The sequence below is a fragment of the Schistocerca piceifrons genome, chromosome 1 (assembly GCF_021461385.2).
Source record: "Schistocerca piceifrons isolate TAMUIC-IGC-003096 chromosome 1, iqSchPice1.1, whole genome shotgun sequence".
In the NCBI taxonomy this organism is placed as follows: Eukaryota; Metazoa; Arthropoda; class Insecta; order Orthoptera; family Acrididae; genus Schistocerca; species Schistocerca piceifrons.
The window spans coordinates 344,470,687-344,488,199 of NC_060138.1; the positions used below are offsets into that span (position 1 = coordinate 344,470,687).

General features: G+C 40.9%; 1 protein-coding gene across 1 annotated transcript in view; it reads left to right on the top strand.

Moving 5' to 3' along the window:
• Positions 1 to 16,137, top strand: part of LOC124720390 (transient receptor potential cation channel protein painless-like) — a 132,163-nt gene extending 116,026 nt beyond the window's left edge. The window contains exon 4 of the mRNA XM_047245764.1: positions 13,363 to 16,137. Within this exon, the coding sequence (XP_047101720.1) occupies positions 13,363 to 15,819 (2,457 nt within the window). The 3' untranslated portion in view covers positions 15,820 to 16,137. The remainder of the gene's footprint in view (positions 1 to 13,362) is intronic.
• The last annotated feature ends 1,376 nt before the right edge of the window (positions 16,138 to 17,513 follow it).

The following is a 17,513-nucleotide window of genomic DNA, read 5'->3' on the forward strand; positions in this document are numbered from 1 at the left end:
TCCCCACACAATAACATCTGGACCACCAGAACTACTCTGTTTGAAAATGTTTCTGTGTGCATTACATGTTCTTACATCTTGCCACATGAAGGTTTGTCCAGCATCACTACTCAGACTGAATCTGCTCTCATCAAAGAAAAGCATGCGACCCCACTCCTCATTGGTCTGGACCCTATGCATCTGGGACCATTGCAAATGGCGCCATCAATGTGGAGATATCTGTGGAACACAACATACTGCTCATCAGGCAGAGACCATCCCCATGCAGTCACTGTGTCACTGTAGAGCATGCAATTGCATGCCTTGCAGTTCTGTTAAATGTGGTTACAATTGCATGTGCTGTTTGTCATAGGTCTCTCCTTGCCTGTTGCACAATGGGCAGCTGACTGTGATCAGTGGCCTCATCTCCTTTGGGCAGCAGTGTTCGTGGCTTGGAATGCTCCCCATGCACATGAAACAATGCTGTGAGCCCTACCAAACTCCTGGCCTATACTCGGCAAACTTTGTCCTCCTTCCACTTCCACAATGATTCTGCTCCATGTGAAGTCATCCAAATGTTGTCTCTGGGTCACGATGTAATGAAGAAAAACCACCACAGTGATCCATAACTGCTTGCTTATTGAAACATACTGACTTTTCCCATCCTTTCAGCTGCCTCATGTTGTGACCAGCTTTCCCTTGCACTCTAGTAAAGCTGACCCCACACCATGTTACGTCCAGCTTTCTGTGCATGACTGGGAGACCTTTGGAAACATGCTCCCACTCTTTCATTCATTTCCACTGAATTGTTACTACATTATGTTAGTTTTTCTGCCTTGCCCTTAAGTTTTGCAGAGTGGAGTAGATTGTCTTTAGTGATGAAGCAAATGTGGGATATTATAATGAACAAACACAATATGTAAAATTGAGGTACTGGAAATCTCAGCATCTGACAACTTTTCCAATTCCAAACCCATAGGTTTCTTCAGACATAGATCGAAGAAATGGTTGAGTTATTGAGACAAAGTCATGTAGTATATTAGGGGCAATCAAAATGTTTCCATTTGAGGGCATTGCTGTAACATATATGCAACATAGTGTGATTCTCCTGTGAATATATAAACACTGACAAGTAGGCAAGGAATTAGTGCAGTGTTTGTGTCTTTCAAATGTGTGTGCAGTAAATGCACGACATGAACTATGGCAACATTATTACCAAATGCATCCAAAGAGGACCAATGTTCTGTCCATCTCTTCCTGACTGCCGAAGGACAAACCGCAGTAGACACCCACGCGGAGAATGTGTATGGGGCAGTATGTCTGTTGAAAACTACTGTTGTGGAGTAGTATGCCATTTTCTGTGCTGGTATGACATGATGCAGGTTGATCTGGAAGGCCAGCCTCAACCATAATGGGCAAGTGGGAGACGCTTGAGCATCTGTCATATAGTCCTGATCTCGCCCCAGGCTATTATCACATTTTCAGCCCCTTAAAAAATGCCCGTGAAGGGTCCATGATTCCTGTTGAATGGGGATGTGCAGCAAGCAGTGGTAGAGGAGGAGGAGGAGATTAGTGTTTAACGTCCCGTCGACAACGAGGTCATTAGAGACGGAGCGCAAGCTCGGGTGAGGGAAGGATGGGGAAGGAAATCGGCCGTGCCCTTTCAAAGGAACCATCCCGGCATTTGCCTGAAGCGATTTAGGGAAATCACGGAAAACCTAAATCAGGATGGCCGGAGACGGGATTGAACCGTCGTCCTCCCGAATGCGAGTCCAGTGTGCTAACCACTGTGCCACCTCGCTTGGTAAGCAGTGGTAGACTTCTTCACACTGTGGGACATGGTGTTTTATGAAATGGGTATCTTCAACCTTGTGTGTCAGTAAGATGATTGGCTCAATGCTCATGGCAATTTTGGCTGATGGTATACCAGTTCAGGATCGTACAGCCTTCAAATGGAAACTTTTTGATTGTTTCTTATAGATTACATAGTATTAGTGAGTAATTTCTGTATAATACAGATAACACCCCAAATAAAAATTTTACTTACAGCCAAAAGAAACTACAGATTTCACATTAAATCAGTAAACTATTGCAGTATTTTGCTATACACACGAAGATGAGCCATTGCTTTTCAGCAACACAATGAATCAGCTGAAGGCTTATTGTGAAGGATTCCTCTAGGTGGCCCATGAACAGATTAGTATAGGATGGTGCCATGCAGATGCCCATTGCACCATTTTGTGGTTACCTATTCATGAGCCTAGAGGAATTCATCCTAATCACTCAGGACACCAAGCACTTCACCTGGTCAAAATTCATTGACGATGTCTTCATGACCTGATGACATCCTACCCACGTTCGTCTAGGACCTCAACTCCTTCTCCCCATTTGTTTCATCTTCTCTTCCCCAGCCCAACAAGCCACCTTCCTCCACTTCAGGTATAGGTACATCAGTAGTTTCCTCCATGGTGTAAACAAGGAATGACCCAATGATATACAGAAATCTAGAATCTCAAAATATACCCTTTATTTAACACAGTATAGTACACAAACATCAATCACTGTCGCTTGGCCCAAACTGTTTTGCACACATATACTTCACTTTGCGTTGCCATCACTGGTTAGTGATAGTCTTTGGGGCACTGTCGTCCCCCCCCCCCCCCCCCCCCCAGAGCGTGTAGCACAGAAGAAGGGAGGAAGGTTTGTCAACAACCAACAGGCAGTGCTGTTACATCTACATCTACATCTGCATCTGCATGGTTACTCTGCAATTCACACATAAGTGCCTGGCAGAGGGTTCATTGAACCATTTTCATACTACTTCTTTACCATTCCACTCTCAAATCGCATATGGGAAAAAGGAACACCTAAATCTTTCTGTTTGAGCTCTTATTTCTCTTATTTTATTATGATGATCATTTCTCCCTATGTAGGTGGGTGTCAACAAAATATTTTAGCATTCAGAAGAGAAAGCTGGTGATTGAAATTTCGTAAATAGATCTTGCCACAAAGAAAACTGTCTTTGTTTCAGTGACTGCCACACCAACCCTCGTATCGTATCAGTGACACACTCACCCCTATTTCACGATAACATGAAAGGGGCTGCCCTTCTTTGGACTTTTTCAATGACCTCCGTCAATCCTACCTGGCAAGGGTCCCACACCATGCAGCACTATTCCTGCAGAGGACGGACAAGTGTAATGTAGGCTGTCTCTTTAGTGGATTTGTCACATCTTCTAAGTGTTCTGCCAACAAAGCGCAGTTTTTGTTTCGCCTTCCTGACAATATTATCTATGTGGTCTTTCCGATTTAAGTTGCTTGTAATTGTAATTCCTAGCTATTTATTTGAAATAACAGCCCTTTGATTTGTGTGATTTATTGTATACCCAAAATTTATTGGATTTCTTTTAGTACCCATGTGGATGACCTCGCACTTTTCTTTGTTTAGTGCCAACAGCCACTTTTCGCACCATACAGAAATTCTCTCTAGATCATTTTGTAATTGGAATTGATCGTCTGATGAGTTTACTAGACAGTAAATTACAGCATCATCTGCAAACAATCTAAGGGGGCTGCTCAGATTATTACCTAGATCATTTATGTATATCAGGATCAGCAGAGAGCCTATGACACTACCTTGCAGAACGCCAGATATCACTTCTGTTCTACTCGATGATTTACCATCTATCACCATGAACTGTGGCCTCTCTGAGAGGAAATCATGAATCCAGTCACACAACTGAGATGATACTCCATATGCATGCAATTTGATTAATAGTCGATTGTGAGGAATGGTATCAAAAGCCTTCTGGAAAACTAGGAATATGGAATCGATCTGAGATCCCTTGTCGACAGCACTCATTACTTCATGGGTATAAAGAGCTAGCTGTGTTGCACAAGAACGATATTTTATGAATCCGTGTTGGTTATGTATCTATAAGTCATTTTCTTCAAGGTAATTCACAATGTTTGAGTATAGTATATGCTCCAAAATCCTACTGCAAATTGAGGTCAGTGATATGAGTCTGTAATTCAATGGGTTACTCCTATTTCCTTTCTTTAATATTGGTGTGACCTGTGCTACTTTCCAGTCTTAGGAACAGACCTTTCGTCAAGTGAGCAGTTATATATCATTGCTAAGCAAGGCGCTGTTGTGTCTGCATACTCTGAAAGGAACCTGATTGGTATACCATCTGGACCAGAAGACTTGCCTTTCTTAAGCGATTTGAGTTGTTTTGCAACACCTAAGATATCCACTTTTATGTCACTCATGCTAACAGCTGTTCTGGTTTCAAATTCTGGAATATTTACTTGATCTCCATTTGTGAAGGAATTACGGAAGACTGTATTTAGTAACTCTGCATTAGTGGCACCATCATCGGTAACATTTCCATCGCTATCGCGCAGTGATGGTATTGATTGTTTTTTGCCATTGGTGTACTTCACATACGACCAGAATCTCTTTGGGTTTTCTACCATATTTTGAGACAATGTTTCATTGTGGAAACTATTAAAAGCATCTCGCATTAACCTTCACACTAAATTTTGAGCTTCCATTAAACTTAGCCAGTCTTGTTGATTTTGTGTTCTTCTGAATTTGGTGTGCTTTTTTCATTGCTTCTACAACAGTGTTCTGATGTTTTTGTGTACCATGGTGGATCAGTCCCATCTCTTGTAGTAGTGGGTGCTGTGCAGGATTGTGTGACAGGACATGCCTTGGTCAGCACTTTCACGTGACATGAATGTGTCATCTCTTGTGGATTGGAGTGTTGCAGATGCTGTTGGTAGGAGAGGACCAATTGACTTCATAGGTGGTTGTTGGTTAGAGACAGCATAAAGAAGGTAGGGAGCAAGCTGTGGTGGAAGACATAGCAGTCGGCTGTAACGTGATGTGGTGGAGGCTAATCATGCTTCCTCATCTGCCTGAGAATGTGATATTTCAGCTACATAAAAAAGCTGTTGGGTTTTTGAAGTCACAACTATGTTGCTGGTGGTGGCAATAGTTGACAGGAAGACTGTTAGCCAGCCTGTCTCCAAGAGAAGTTGTGACATTGGTGCAAAGTCCACTGTGTTTGGCAAGTGAAAAGTGTGGATAAATTTTGTAGTGATGGGTGTAGTCATAGAATCCAATGCCATGTGTGTTGCTTCTATAGAGAGATGATTGTCAAATAGTTTTACTGCTACTTCTTCAGGCTGAAAATCTCTGGTAACATCTATGATGATATCTGCTGCTTGTGCCAGCAGAGAGCTAGTGGCAGGCACATCGCCTGAGGTGTTACTTTGTTGGAGATGGCTCACATTGTCCAAGTGAAGAATTCATGCTGGCTCTAGTCTGTTGACAGACACTGTTATTATCTTGCCATTTAAGTCTACACCAAACATGTGGCTATGCCATTGCAGCTCATTAAATGGTCCATTATAAGGTGGCTGCAGTACTGGCCATACAGTAGCATCTCAAATCATTACACAGTCATAGTCAGTGAGCCCTTTATGAAGGAAAAGTGTCTGTACCATATGTGCTGATGGAGGAGGTACACTTGAGTTTCATGTATGTGTTTTGACCAGTGGGTCAGATGAGCCGGGAGTGAGTGCATGCAGCACAAATTCTGCTGGCAATGTCAGTGTCTCCCCATCTAGAATCTCTGCTAGTGCTTTTAAATCATTCTTGTGTGCCATGCAGACTCTCTGGAGTGGCCGTGTGAGGGTCTTCATCCATTCACCCCTGTGGCACACAGGTGTTGTTTTTATTGTTCAGCTCCATTGTTCCATGAGGCCATGGAACAATGGCAAGTGACTCTGCACAAGTTGTATAATGTGTTAATTTCTGGGATTGGTCTGCAATCAAACATGAGGTTAGTTAATGCATCCTCAAGCAATGTAACAATTGTCTAATCGCATTCCTGTTCTCCCACAACTTTGTTGAAGTCACGAATGAGGGAGATGGTGCTGACTCTCGACAGGAAATCCATGAATGTGTGTGATGCTATCTCCCTCATGGAGGTGGTGAACATCCGTAGCATACTATGCGATCAGATAAATGTGATGAAATTCTCTTGGGTTGACCATAAAGACGAGTGTTGAATGGCATCCACCAGAGGTTTGTGATATGTGTAAGTAATAACATGAAGAACATGAAGAGTCCCAGTATTCACATGAAAATAGCATAAGACCTCATAAACCACGAGTAGTTCATAGGCAAAAGCCAACTATTTTGTCTTTAAGGCTGTAAGCTTTCTGGAGAAAAATTGTAGAGGTTGTATGTCACCTGCTACTTCCTGCAGGAGGATGTGCCTATGGCTGCATTGCTTGCATCCATTATAATTGTAAGCTGTGAAGCCATTACTGGGTGCACCAGAGCAACCACATCTTCCAAGCACTCCTTCAAATGTGCAACTGTTGCTTGCATTTCTGGTGTCCATTATACAATGAAGAGCCTAAAAAAAACTGGTACATCGGCCTAATATCACGTAGAGTCCCCGCGAGCACGCAGAAGTGCCGCAACACGATGTGGCATGGACTTGAATAATGTTTGAAGTAGTGCTGGAGGGAATTGATAACATGAATCCTGCAGAGCTGTCCATAAATCCGTAAGAGTACAAGGTGATGGAGATCTCTTCTGATCAGCGTATTGCAACCTTTCCCAGATACACTCAATAATGTTCATGTCTGGGGACTTTGGTGTCTAGCGGAAATGTTTGAACTCAGATGTGTGTTCCTGGAGCCACACTGTAGCAATTCTGGACTTATTGGGTGTCGCATTGTCCTGTTGGAACTGCCCAAGTCCGTAGGAATGCACAATGGACATTAATGGATGCAGGTGATCAGCCAGGATGCTTACATATGTGTCACATGTCAGAGTTGTATCTAGACATATCAGGGGCCCCATATCACTCCAACTGCACATAACCCACACCATTACAGAGCCTCCATCAGTTTGAACAGTCCCCTGTTGACATGCAGGATCCATGGATTCATGAGATTGTCTCCATACCCATACACTTCCATCCACTCGATACAATTTGAAATGAGACCAGGCAACATGTTTCCAGTCATCAACAGTCCATTGTCAGTGCTGACAGGCCCAGGAAATATGTAAAGCTTTGTGTTGTGCAGTCATCAAGGGAGACGAGTGGGCCTTCAGCTCAGAAAGCCCATACCGACCATGTTTGATTGAATGGTTCACACACTGACACTTTTTGATAGCCCAGTATTAAAATTTGCAGCAATTTGTGGAAAGATTGCATGTCTGTCATGTTGAATGATTCTCTTGGGTCATCATTGGTCCCATTCTTGCAGGATCTTTTTCTGGCCCCAATGATGTCTGTCTGAGATTTGATGTTTTAGCAGATTTCTGATATTCACAGCACACTCATGAAATGGTCACATGGAAAAATCACCACTTCATTGCTACCTCAGAGATGTTGTGTCCCATCACTCATGTGCCAACTGTAACACCACGTTCAAACTCACATAAATCTTGATAACCTGCCATTGCAGTAGCAGTAATCAATCTAAGAACGGTGCCAGACACTTGCTGTCTTATTTACACATTGCTGACTACAGTGCTGTATTCTGCCTGTTTACATATCGCTGTATTTGAATACGCATGCCTGTACCAATTTCTTTGGTGCTTCAGTGTGGTTTAGTATTGTCATGCATATGAGGGCATTCACCAGTGGTGCTTGAACCTGTGCAGCACGTGGGAAATGTCATCTATAAAGTTAAGGATTCCCAAGAATTACCGAAGGTTGGGATATGTAGGATGAGGTGGCAGCTGTTGAACTAGTTGAGTGCAGTCTATAGTGAGCTTCACCCTTCCACATTGAGTATATATCCAAGAAACATGACTAATTTTTATGTGATTGTGATTTATCTTTGTTTATGGTCATCCCTGTGTCATAGAGGCCAGTGAGAAAGCATTATAGGTGACCTTTGTGGTTCCGATGACCATGGGAAAAAATTAGAATGTCATCTAAACATGCAAAACAGCAGGTCAGTTTAAACAATACCCCACTACATTTTTGAGGCCATATGGCATCACCAGAAACTCAAATAAGCCAAATGGCATAATGATGGCCATTTTAGCAACAAGATCTTGCTGCATCAATCATGAAAAAACAGTTGCCTCTTCAGTGTATGGGTAAAGTCCCATATGTTTGGTATAGGGTAACTGTCATAAATCATGTATGAGTTAAGTGTTCTGTAATCTTGACATAGTGAAATAGAACCATCTGTCTTTGCTACTAATTTAATGGGAGATGCCCACATGTTGTCTGATGGTTGTACAATGCCCACGTCCACGTGCAACATATCATTCACTGTCACCTTATCTCCCTGCAGGAAGGCGAGGGTAAGGCAGCATGCTTTGTGCTGAAAGGTGAGCCTGTTGTTGTATTTATGTGGTGTATCATAGCATTTTTAAATACACACTGATGGGTTCAGAGTGTTTTTGGGAAGATGCGAGAGATGCTGTGATATGCGCTTTACTGATATGAGAGAACTGTTTGTGTAGTGTTGAGGTGGTGCAGTATCTCCAGATGTGACAAAAGGGTGTGGACATCTGACAGAGATGCAGCTGCATCGTTCACAGTTGCTGTGGCTTGTGTTTGTTGTGGTTGTAGCAGGTCGGACTGCATGTCCTTCTCAGCATGTTACAGAGGGGTGTTGTTGGCTGCTGGAGGTGAGGCTGCGTCTTTTGCAGCCACTGTGGCTGGACGGCATCCTTGGCTGTATCATTTGCAGCCACCATGACATATGTTAGGTCCCTTAGCTGCTCACATGTGTGTGAGAGGGTGAGCAACACCTACTGTATTTCCTGGTGTAATCTGTCAATGTCATAATATAGGTAATGAGAGTCATCCCAGGTCAAGAAGAGCCTGGACAGCAGAGAAAGCATATGCTGTCTTGACTCATTCGAGTAGTACTGGAGTTAAGTTGTTGGCCTTTGTGTGGTCAGATGTGAACAGACATGGATGTTGTCTCAGAGCCTACCTCAGATTCAAGATGAAGAGCCTGGCGATGAAATGTTGCATTGAATGATGAAATAGAGTGGTCTGGTCAAGGTCAAGGGAGAGATAGAAGATTCTAAGGAATTGGAAGCCCAGGATTAGTTCTGTATGATGGCGACATAGAACGTCCAATGACGATATAACTCGTCCTTGAGTTGTGCAGTATGTTCTACTTTGCATGCACATGGATCTTGGCATTATTTTCCACGTGGAGTTGCACACCCAGAGCCTTGTAGCAATGTTTGAGTATGTCTTGTGGTACTGTACATACTTCTGAGCCTGTGTCGATCAGAAAGGCTGTATTGGTGGATGCATCCCAGATGCATATGTGGCTTCCAGGATTTGGTTGTCATTGAGGGGGAGAGGTGATTTGTCAATTCTGGATGGGCTGGAGTGCCTACAATGGCTTGTGCTTGAAGTTTTGGGTGTGAGAAGGCTATTAACATTTGAGAGGAGCATTGCTGGAACGCTGATTGTGCCAACAGTGGGGAGGCAACAAAGTGGCAGAATCAGATGATCCAGTGTTGTTAGTTGGTAGTGTTCTATTATGCCCACTCCAAGCGCCATCACTTGGGCAGGGTGCTATGACATCATCTTTGCTTATTGCCAGACAGTGTCAGCTTCATTCATATGTGCTGGCCGGTAGGACAGGAAGATGAAGTAGGCTTGTTCGTGCAGATGCACTGCCTGTGTTCCATAACTAAAAAAATCTCTCTGCAAGAGACAATTTCCTGCCCACCAAATCGTTTTTGTGGGGAATCATTGTCAGATGCAGATGCTGATGCAGTTTCACAATTCATAGTATCAAGATGGTCGGGTCTGTCATCAGGATGTGATCCACTAATGACTGTAGGTGGTGCCACATCTGAGAGGTTGTGCCATCTGGTAAATGTTTCTTTGTACATCACTTGCCGCACTTATTTCTCCGATGCACAAAAAATTCTTGCAAGAGTGCTGCCTTCATTATGTTGTATTTGTTGCTGGCAGGCAGGACAAATATAAGATCACTGAATAACACTGTGTGCTCAGCGAGATGGCATATTAGCTAGCAAATTTTGAGTCATTGTCCACAGTTTCTAACTTTGTAAAATACACTCCATCATTGTGAAACACAAAGTTAACCAATCATTTCTTAACAGAGGGATTTGAGGTTGCTTTTCTACTCATCATTGTGTGATATAGTCCACCAGTTCCAGCTTTGTGAGGGCCAGATAGTAAGGCACTATTGTGACATGTGTTGGTAGACATGGCATAGTTGTCAGATCAATCATTGTAGTACTAATGTTCCTTGGTGACCAGAGTGGTCTTTTTGAAAGTTTGTTATCATAGTATGGCAGACACAGTAGGCATGCAAGTTGCAGTAGGTACAGCATGCACAGTCAAAATATTGTGTGTCCTCACAAAAACTAAATTTGTCATTTTGCTGCACAAGGCATCAGTGTTGTGCTAGGCTCATATGTTACAGCAGGTACAGGATGCACAGTCAAAATGTTATTTGTCATCGCAAACGGTAAATTTGTATTTTCACTAATACTGCATTGGTGTTGCACAGTAAATGTGAGTATGGAGCAGTTGTACTGAAAGTCTGTGTACATGTTGCAGTAGGTGCAGATGGTGTAAAATCAGACTGTAGGTTATGAGGGATCACTAAACTTCACAGCATTAAGTTTGGAGCACCATTTCATTGTTAAAGGTGACATTGCACTCACTGTGTTCTGCACAACAATGTTGGCACTCACATCCTGTTTTAATCTGCATGCACACCATTTGTTATTGCAATTACTGTGGGTAATCATACCATTAATACCTGATATAACTGAAGTCGTTAAACCTCATAAAGTGGCCAGTGGGCATGAAGTATCTGTTGGTTGCATTGTTGGCACTAAAAAAAAAATCACTTTGATGTGGAATATCATTGTAATCATAATGCTTTCACAGTTGGGGTCACCAGTGTGGGCAGTTTTGGCTGTAGCATAGACAAGGAATGACCCATCGATAGACAGAGATGTAGAATCTCAAGATATAGCCTTTTTTTTACACTGTATGATGGACAAACATCTTACAGTCACAATCGCTTGGTCCAAACTAACTGTTTTGAGTACAGGCACTTCACTCCATGCTGCCATAACTGGTCAGTGATAGTCTGTCATATGATGTCCATACAAGTACCTTTATCCACATCGAATCTAGCTCACCAGTTCCTTGTCTCCACAGTAACCTACCATCCTCGCCATACCCATTGTTCCCAGCCTACTGAGTACAAATCTGCTCCCTAAACTACTGTTTAAATTTTCTTTACCTCCAACTTCCAGAGCCATAATTTTAAAATGTTACCTCATTAGCCACTCCTCCAATTATTTATCAGAATATTTGGACTATAGACAGATGATAGTTGTATGCCTAAAGAAATAGAAATGAGTTGTTTGAAGTTTGAGATAAGAACAGCAGGTGCTCTGTAAAAGAGGAGGAGCAGTAACACTTTTTTTCTCCTAATACATAAATATGTGGAAAATAATTCAGAAATAATTCCTGTCATTATCATTAAGAGTAGACAGCACTAATCACAATTTGTTGTTAGTTTACTTTACAGAAGTTCGCTGCAGTGACAGATGTTGCCTGTTAATGTGTAAGTTAGCCTACTCCACATTCCTCCACGTATGCTGTTGTTCATTATGAGATTTGCAGGACCTGGTGTAGAGTAAATGAATGAATTCTTCCTTTATCACAAAAGATGAAGAGGGAAAGATGGAATGTCTTCACAAATATCTGATTAGCTTTAATTTTTTTTCCTGATAGAATGCAGGGCATAATTTGACAGTGAATCTTCAATAGAAACAAAAGTAACACTTAATGTGCTTCAAGGAAGTGTAATACAACAGTAAATGCATTCAGTTTACATAAATGGTGTGTCAAATAATCTCCACAGCACTGATAATGCTGTAATCTACAGGAAAATATCACCACTTTATGCACCATCTTAGTTTTCTCCAATTGTTTTAATGTATAGCATTTCTCTTAAAATGTGGATAAAAATACTGTCCATAACATGAGAAATAATCTGGTAGCATCCACTTAGAAAATAAATGATATACTTTTCTACTAAAAAGTGATAAAAAATGGGTCAAATATGTAAAACCATAAGTAGACAAGGTAAATGAAAAACTTACATTTGGTGGTAGTATTCAGAGGAGTACAGAGCATAAGTAAAGGAAATTATATACAAGAGGGGCAGAGTGGCAAATTCAAGAGTATTTCCCCAGCATTCAAAGCCCTTCATTGAATAGGTATGGCAGCAGACATTAAATTAATTCAGATGCCGTGCTAATATTTTTAGAGATTAGTAAGATCATGCAAAAATTTAATACAGATGCCCAGGAAACATAAATGGGAACCTTCAACGAACAGCAGTATGAAATGGATAGGCTTCTACTCACCACAGGAGTGGCATTGAGTGGCATTGAGTGGCAGGCAGGCACAGTGCAAAAGGCTGCTATTAGACTAAGTCCTTCATCATATGAAGACAACAATATATACACACATTCAAACAAGCCATTTATGTCTCTGGGTACCAATGCCCAATTGTGACCATTTGATTTAATCTTTAAAAGAGTGTAGATATAGTTCTTGTGAAATCCTGTTGGGTAAATTTTAGTGACTGCTGCATGTATCCATTCATCTTCAGTGCGCTCTTGTGCCTTCCCTCACCCCATTCATCCCACAGCCCTTGTCCATTGGCACCTTCTCTCCACCAAATGCTAAATGCTGCTTCTATACAATTAATAGAGTTTATCATCCAGCAGACATTTGTATTCCATTCTGGATTTTCAATATTATTATTATTATTACTATTATTATTTTAAATTTTCCCATATAAAGCTAATCATTCAACACCATGATACTTTCCAGTGATCTCTACTGTAGCCACAGACAGGTTTTACTGCATATAAAACTAAAGATTACATTTACGAACATTAATATATTAATATTCCTCACATAAATATATCTGTAGTATTGTACAAATAGTGAAATGTGTTTATTTCATTGAAAACTCTGTGTGTGTGTGTGTAAGTGTGTGTGTGTGTGTGTGTGTGTGTGTGTGTGTGTGCGTGCGCCCACGTGTGCGTGTATTCCTAAGGGACCTAACTGCTGATGTCATCGGTTCCTAGACTCACACACTACTTAAACTAACTTATTCTAAGAACAACACACACACCCATGAGGGAGGACTCAAACTTCTGGCAGGAGGGACCGTGCAATCCATGACATGGCGTCTCCAACAGCACAGTGAAAACTCAGTTCTCTGTTATTTATTCATACTTTCATAGCAGCATGTCTATGTAACACTAATTGTCTCTGCTCTTTCTGGTTCTTGCAGAAAAATTTGACAGTGTTGGCAACAATGTTGGACACTGGAAGATTTGATGTGGATGTACCAGCACTAAGAGACAAGGAGACAGCTCGTGATCTCATCAAACGATGCTTTCCAGATCTAGTGCTACCAGCTGCTGGAAGTGTCCAAAAGACTGAGGATACCACAATTTCATTGTTTCGCCTTCTCTACAATCGTGAAGTTGATGGTTTCATACAGAAACTTGATGCAGCTCTTGAGAAAGACCCTGTTCTTTCAACAGAAGAAAAAGAAAAGTTCCTAAATTCAGATGATGGCATGTGGACACTTCTACAATATGCATGCAACTTTGGCATGACTGAGGTAGTGCAGAAGCTCCTGCTGGAAGGTGCTGATCCTAATGCCACTTCCAGGTCACGCAGGGCTCAACTTCCGTCTATTGCAGCTGCTGCAAGTGGCTATATTGACATCTTGCATTTACTACTGAAGCGTAAAGGAACACTCTTAGCACCACGGAATGGTGGTGACAATGCTCTGCATGCTGTACTAAAAGATTTGCATTGGAACCCAGAGAACTCAGATCGTCATGGTTGCTTTGATCTGCTTATGCAGTACATAGAGAAAAACTATGGAATCATTGACATTAATGCCCCTGATAACAATGGTGATACACCATTGCATCTTGCTGCCTATTCTGGTGATGAACACTACATCCTCTCACTGCTAAGAGCAGGTGCTTACATAGGCACAGAGAATAAGTTTGGTGAACCACCTATTGCCAATATCTCAGCTGCTATTCTTGAACATTACTTGGATGAGTGTGTTACAAGCAATGGAGAGTTTCCACGAGTTGATAAGTATGAGATACAGTTTGATTATCAGTTTCTTGTACCACCTGCTGACCAGGTGGATGTTGATGTAGATCAGGATTCAACATATTCAGACTGTGAGCGACCAATGCATAGTGCCAACACTTCTGGCCACATTTCTCCTGTTCCTGAATCAAATCCATTGTTGTACATCAGCAGATCAAAGGATCTGAGGCATTTGCTGAAACACCCAATCTTCACTAGTTTCCTAACATTAAAATGGTATTCAATTCGCCCCATGTTTTATGTAAATCTTTTCTTCTATTTTCTTTTTGTTATGCTAATGACAGTTTACATTTTGGTATTCTATGATTATTCTGATGAAGCATCAGAAAATACATCTGATGGTCCAATTCCTGCACCCACTACCTCTAATGCTATTGTAAATAGCAGTAATAAAGTTCAGAAGGCTGAAGCACAAGACAATAACATAGATGAATCACAATCACCTGTAATTATATCCATTATACTATCAGTACTTCTCATTGTGCTGATAGTCAGGGAACTCTTTCAATTTGTTATGTGGCCCAAAAGATACATATGCAACTGGGAAAATTATTTAGAAATACTGCTCATAATCTTCAGTAGTATGGTTTTGTTTGGTAATGTACAAGACATGAATCTGAGGCCCCATTTATCAGCCTTGACCATTTTACTTTCTTGGGCAGAATTAGTTCTCCTGATAGGACGGCACCCTAGCTTATCCACAAACATTGAAATGCTAAAGACAGTATCATGGAACTTCCTACAGTTTTTAGCATGGTATTCATTTTTGATCTTGGCTTTTGCTCTAAGTTTCTTCACTTTGTTTAAGAGCAGCCAAGAAGATGACAACTTTTTCCTCAATCCTGGTTCATCATTTTTCAAAACTGTTGTTATGGTAACAGGGGAGTTTGATGCTTCAGATATTCCTTTTGTTCTCTTCCCCGGAACCAGTCATCTTGTATTCATCTTGTTTGTGTTTTTGGTAGCAATTGTATTGTTCAATTTGCTCAATGGTCTTGCAGTCAGTGACACACAATCTATAAAAGACAATGCTGAACTTGTAGGTTATGTCTCACGTGTGAAGCTTATATCCTACACAGAGAGCATGCTCTTGGGCCACCCACTTTGGTGCCAGACACCAAGAAAGTGTTGCTGCTGCTGCAACTGTTGTTGCTTACCAGCTTTCTGCACTAGACCCTTCAGGTTTACCCAGATACCATGGTTGATGCAGATGGTAAGGCTGTTCTCTGGTGTGTTGCCTGAAAAGAAAATACGAGTACTCCCAAATCAAGAATGCAGAATTTTATTGCAGCAGCATGACCAGACCAAAATTAATGAGAGCACTACAAACTGTTTGGGGAACTGTGCTGCATATAAGCTAGAGGAAGAAATAATTAAGTCTGCAAAGAACCTCTTACTGCAGAAGGGCCACCAGTCAGAGATGGAAATATTTAAGGAAATGATTAGAAAGTGTCAAAACGTAATGCTGTATTGTGAGCAAATGGAAGAATATCGTATAAAAGTTGAGGAACTTGAATTTAAGCTCAGGAATGTGGAAAATGCTGCTCTCAGAGCTGAGAGAAATACAGATAAAATTTTAGAAGTACTTAACAAGATGAACAGCAAATAAACCATCAAACCAGCTTGTAAAAATTTAGCTCAGTATTTACTCGTATGATCTGTATCTTGTTTTCATTCAAAACAATAATTATGTAATCATCATGAACAATATGTTATCTACTGCAATTAATTGGAAATATATTCCATTTATTGTTAATCATTTAAAATTTTGTATGCTGGAATGCATTTATGCAAGTGATTGAACTTTTTCAACAGCAAATGGAAAAAGACTGTTTATAATAAGATTGTATGTACACATAATCTATTGGATAAAAGTTTGTAAACATGTAACTTATTATGACAATTAAAGTTTTATTTTACATTCTTACATTTTGTAATTCTATGCTGATGATTTACAACTGACAAATTCAAGTATTAATTGTACATTCCTGTTATGCCAACATTCATAGCTGAGACAGTGAAAACAAGACTCACTGTAGTTACCTACCCTGAATGAAACAGACTATATTCAAAATTTATAATGTCTGTCATTGTGTTTCAACAAAAAATATCAGCTGCACTCCAGTATAGTATGGTTTATTTATTTATTTACTTGTGGTAAGGAACACATATTATGGAGTACATTTTAAATTTACTTTATTTGCTTGCTTAAATTGTCAGTATTACCAGAAATATTGTTAGAAACAAATTATATCACTTAAAGTCCCCTCATACCTCACTGAATGATGCATGCATCAATACATAAGCTAACTCCACATTCCATAGAGTATAAGCACAATTTCTATTGAAATAATTAGAGTGAGTTGGATGGGGACATTAAATTCAACATCCACCTTAGTGCTTTTTAACAGGAGCAGCCCATATGCCGGTGCTGGTTTTTCACCCTCTCCCTTCTCTCATTATCTCCAACATGAATGTGACACTACATTACACACACCCATTACAGTGACCTACACTTAACAGATACACTTACACACACACAGCTCTCATACCTCAAGAAGAAAAAGTGCCTGAGGTCATGTAGGATAATAAAAACTTCCAATTAAGCGGCTGAACATGCCCTTTGGGGTCTCCCAGTCATTCATGTTATAGAACTATTAGGTCTACAAATTTGCTTCAGCTGTTTTTTCTCACGGTTTGAAGCTTTATTGTGAAAAACTTATAGAAGATTTATGATTCAAAGTACTGACCATCATTGGCCACTACTTTCTCCCACCTTTCTTCCCATGGCAGAACACCTGGGTATCTTCTGAGGAGATCCATGAATTGATCCATTTTGCCCTTGTTCATATGACTGAAAGTGCTGGTCAGCCAAGCTGCATGCAGTTGATCAAAAAAGGTGGTAGCTAAAGGGAGCAATGTCTGGAGAATATGGTGGGTGGGGTAAAATTTCCCATTCCAACATTTCCAAGTATATTTTGATGAGTATTGTGACATGAGGTTGAGCGTTGCCATGCTGCAAAATCACCTTTCATGTCTATTACTGCATTGTGGCCATTTGTCTTTTAGTGTTCAGCTCAACTGCTTTTGATAATCATCTACTGTTATTATTTCCATTAGTTTCAGTAGCTTTGAAAACCTCCTCTCTTCCACCGCCATGCTGGTCTTTGACATCAGACTCACCATTCTTGAAACACTGAAACTATTCTCTGTGTGTGCTTTCACCAATAGGTGACTCACCTCCTCATAATAGGTCTTACCCAGAATTTTAATCCTATGTATAAAGTGCGCCAACTGGAAATA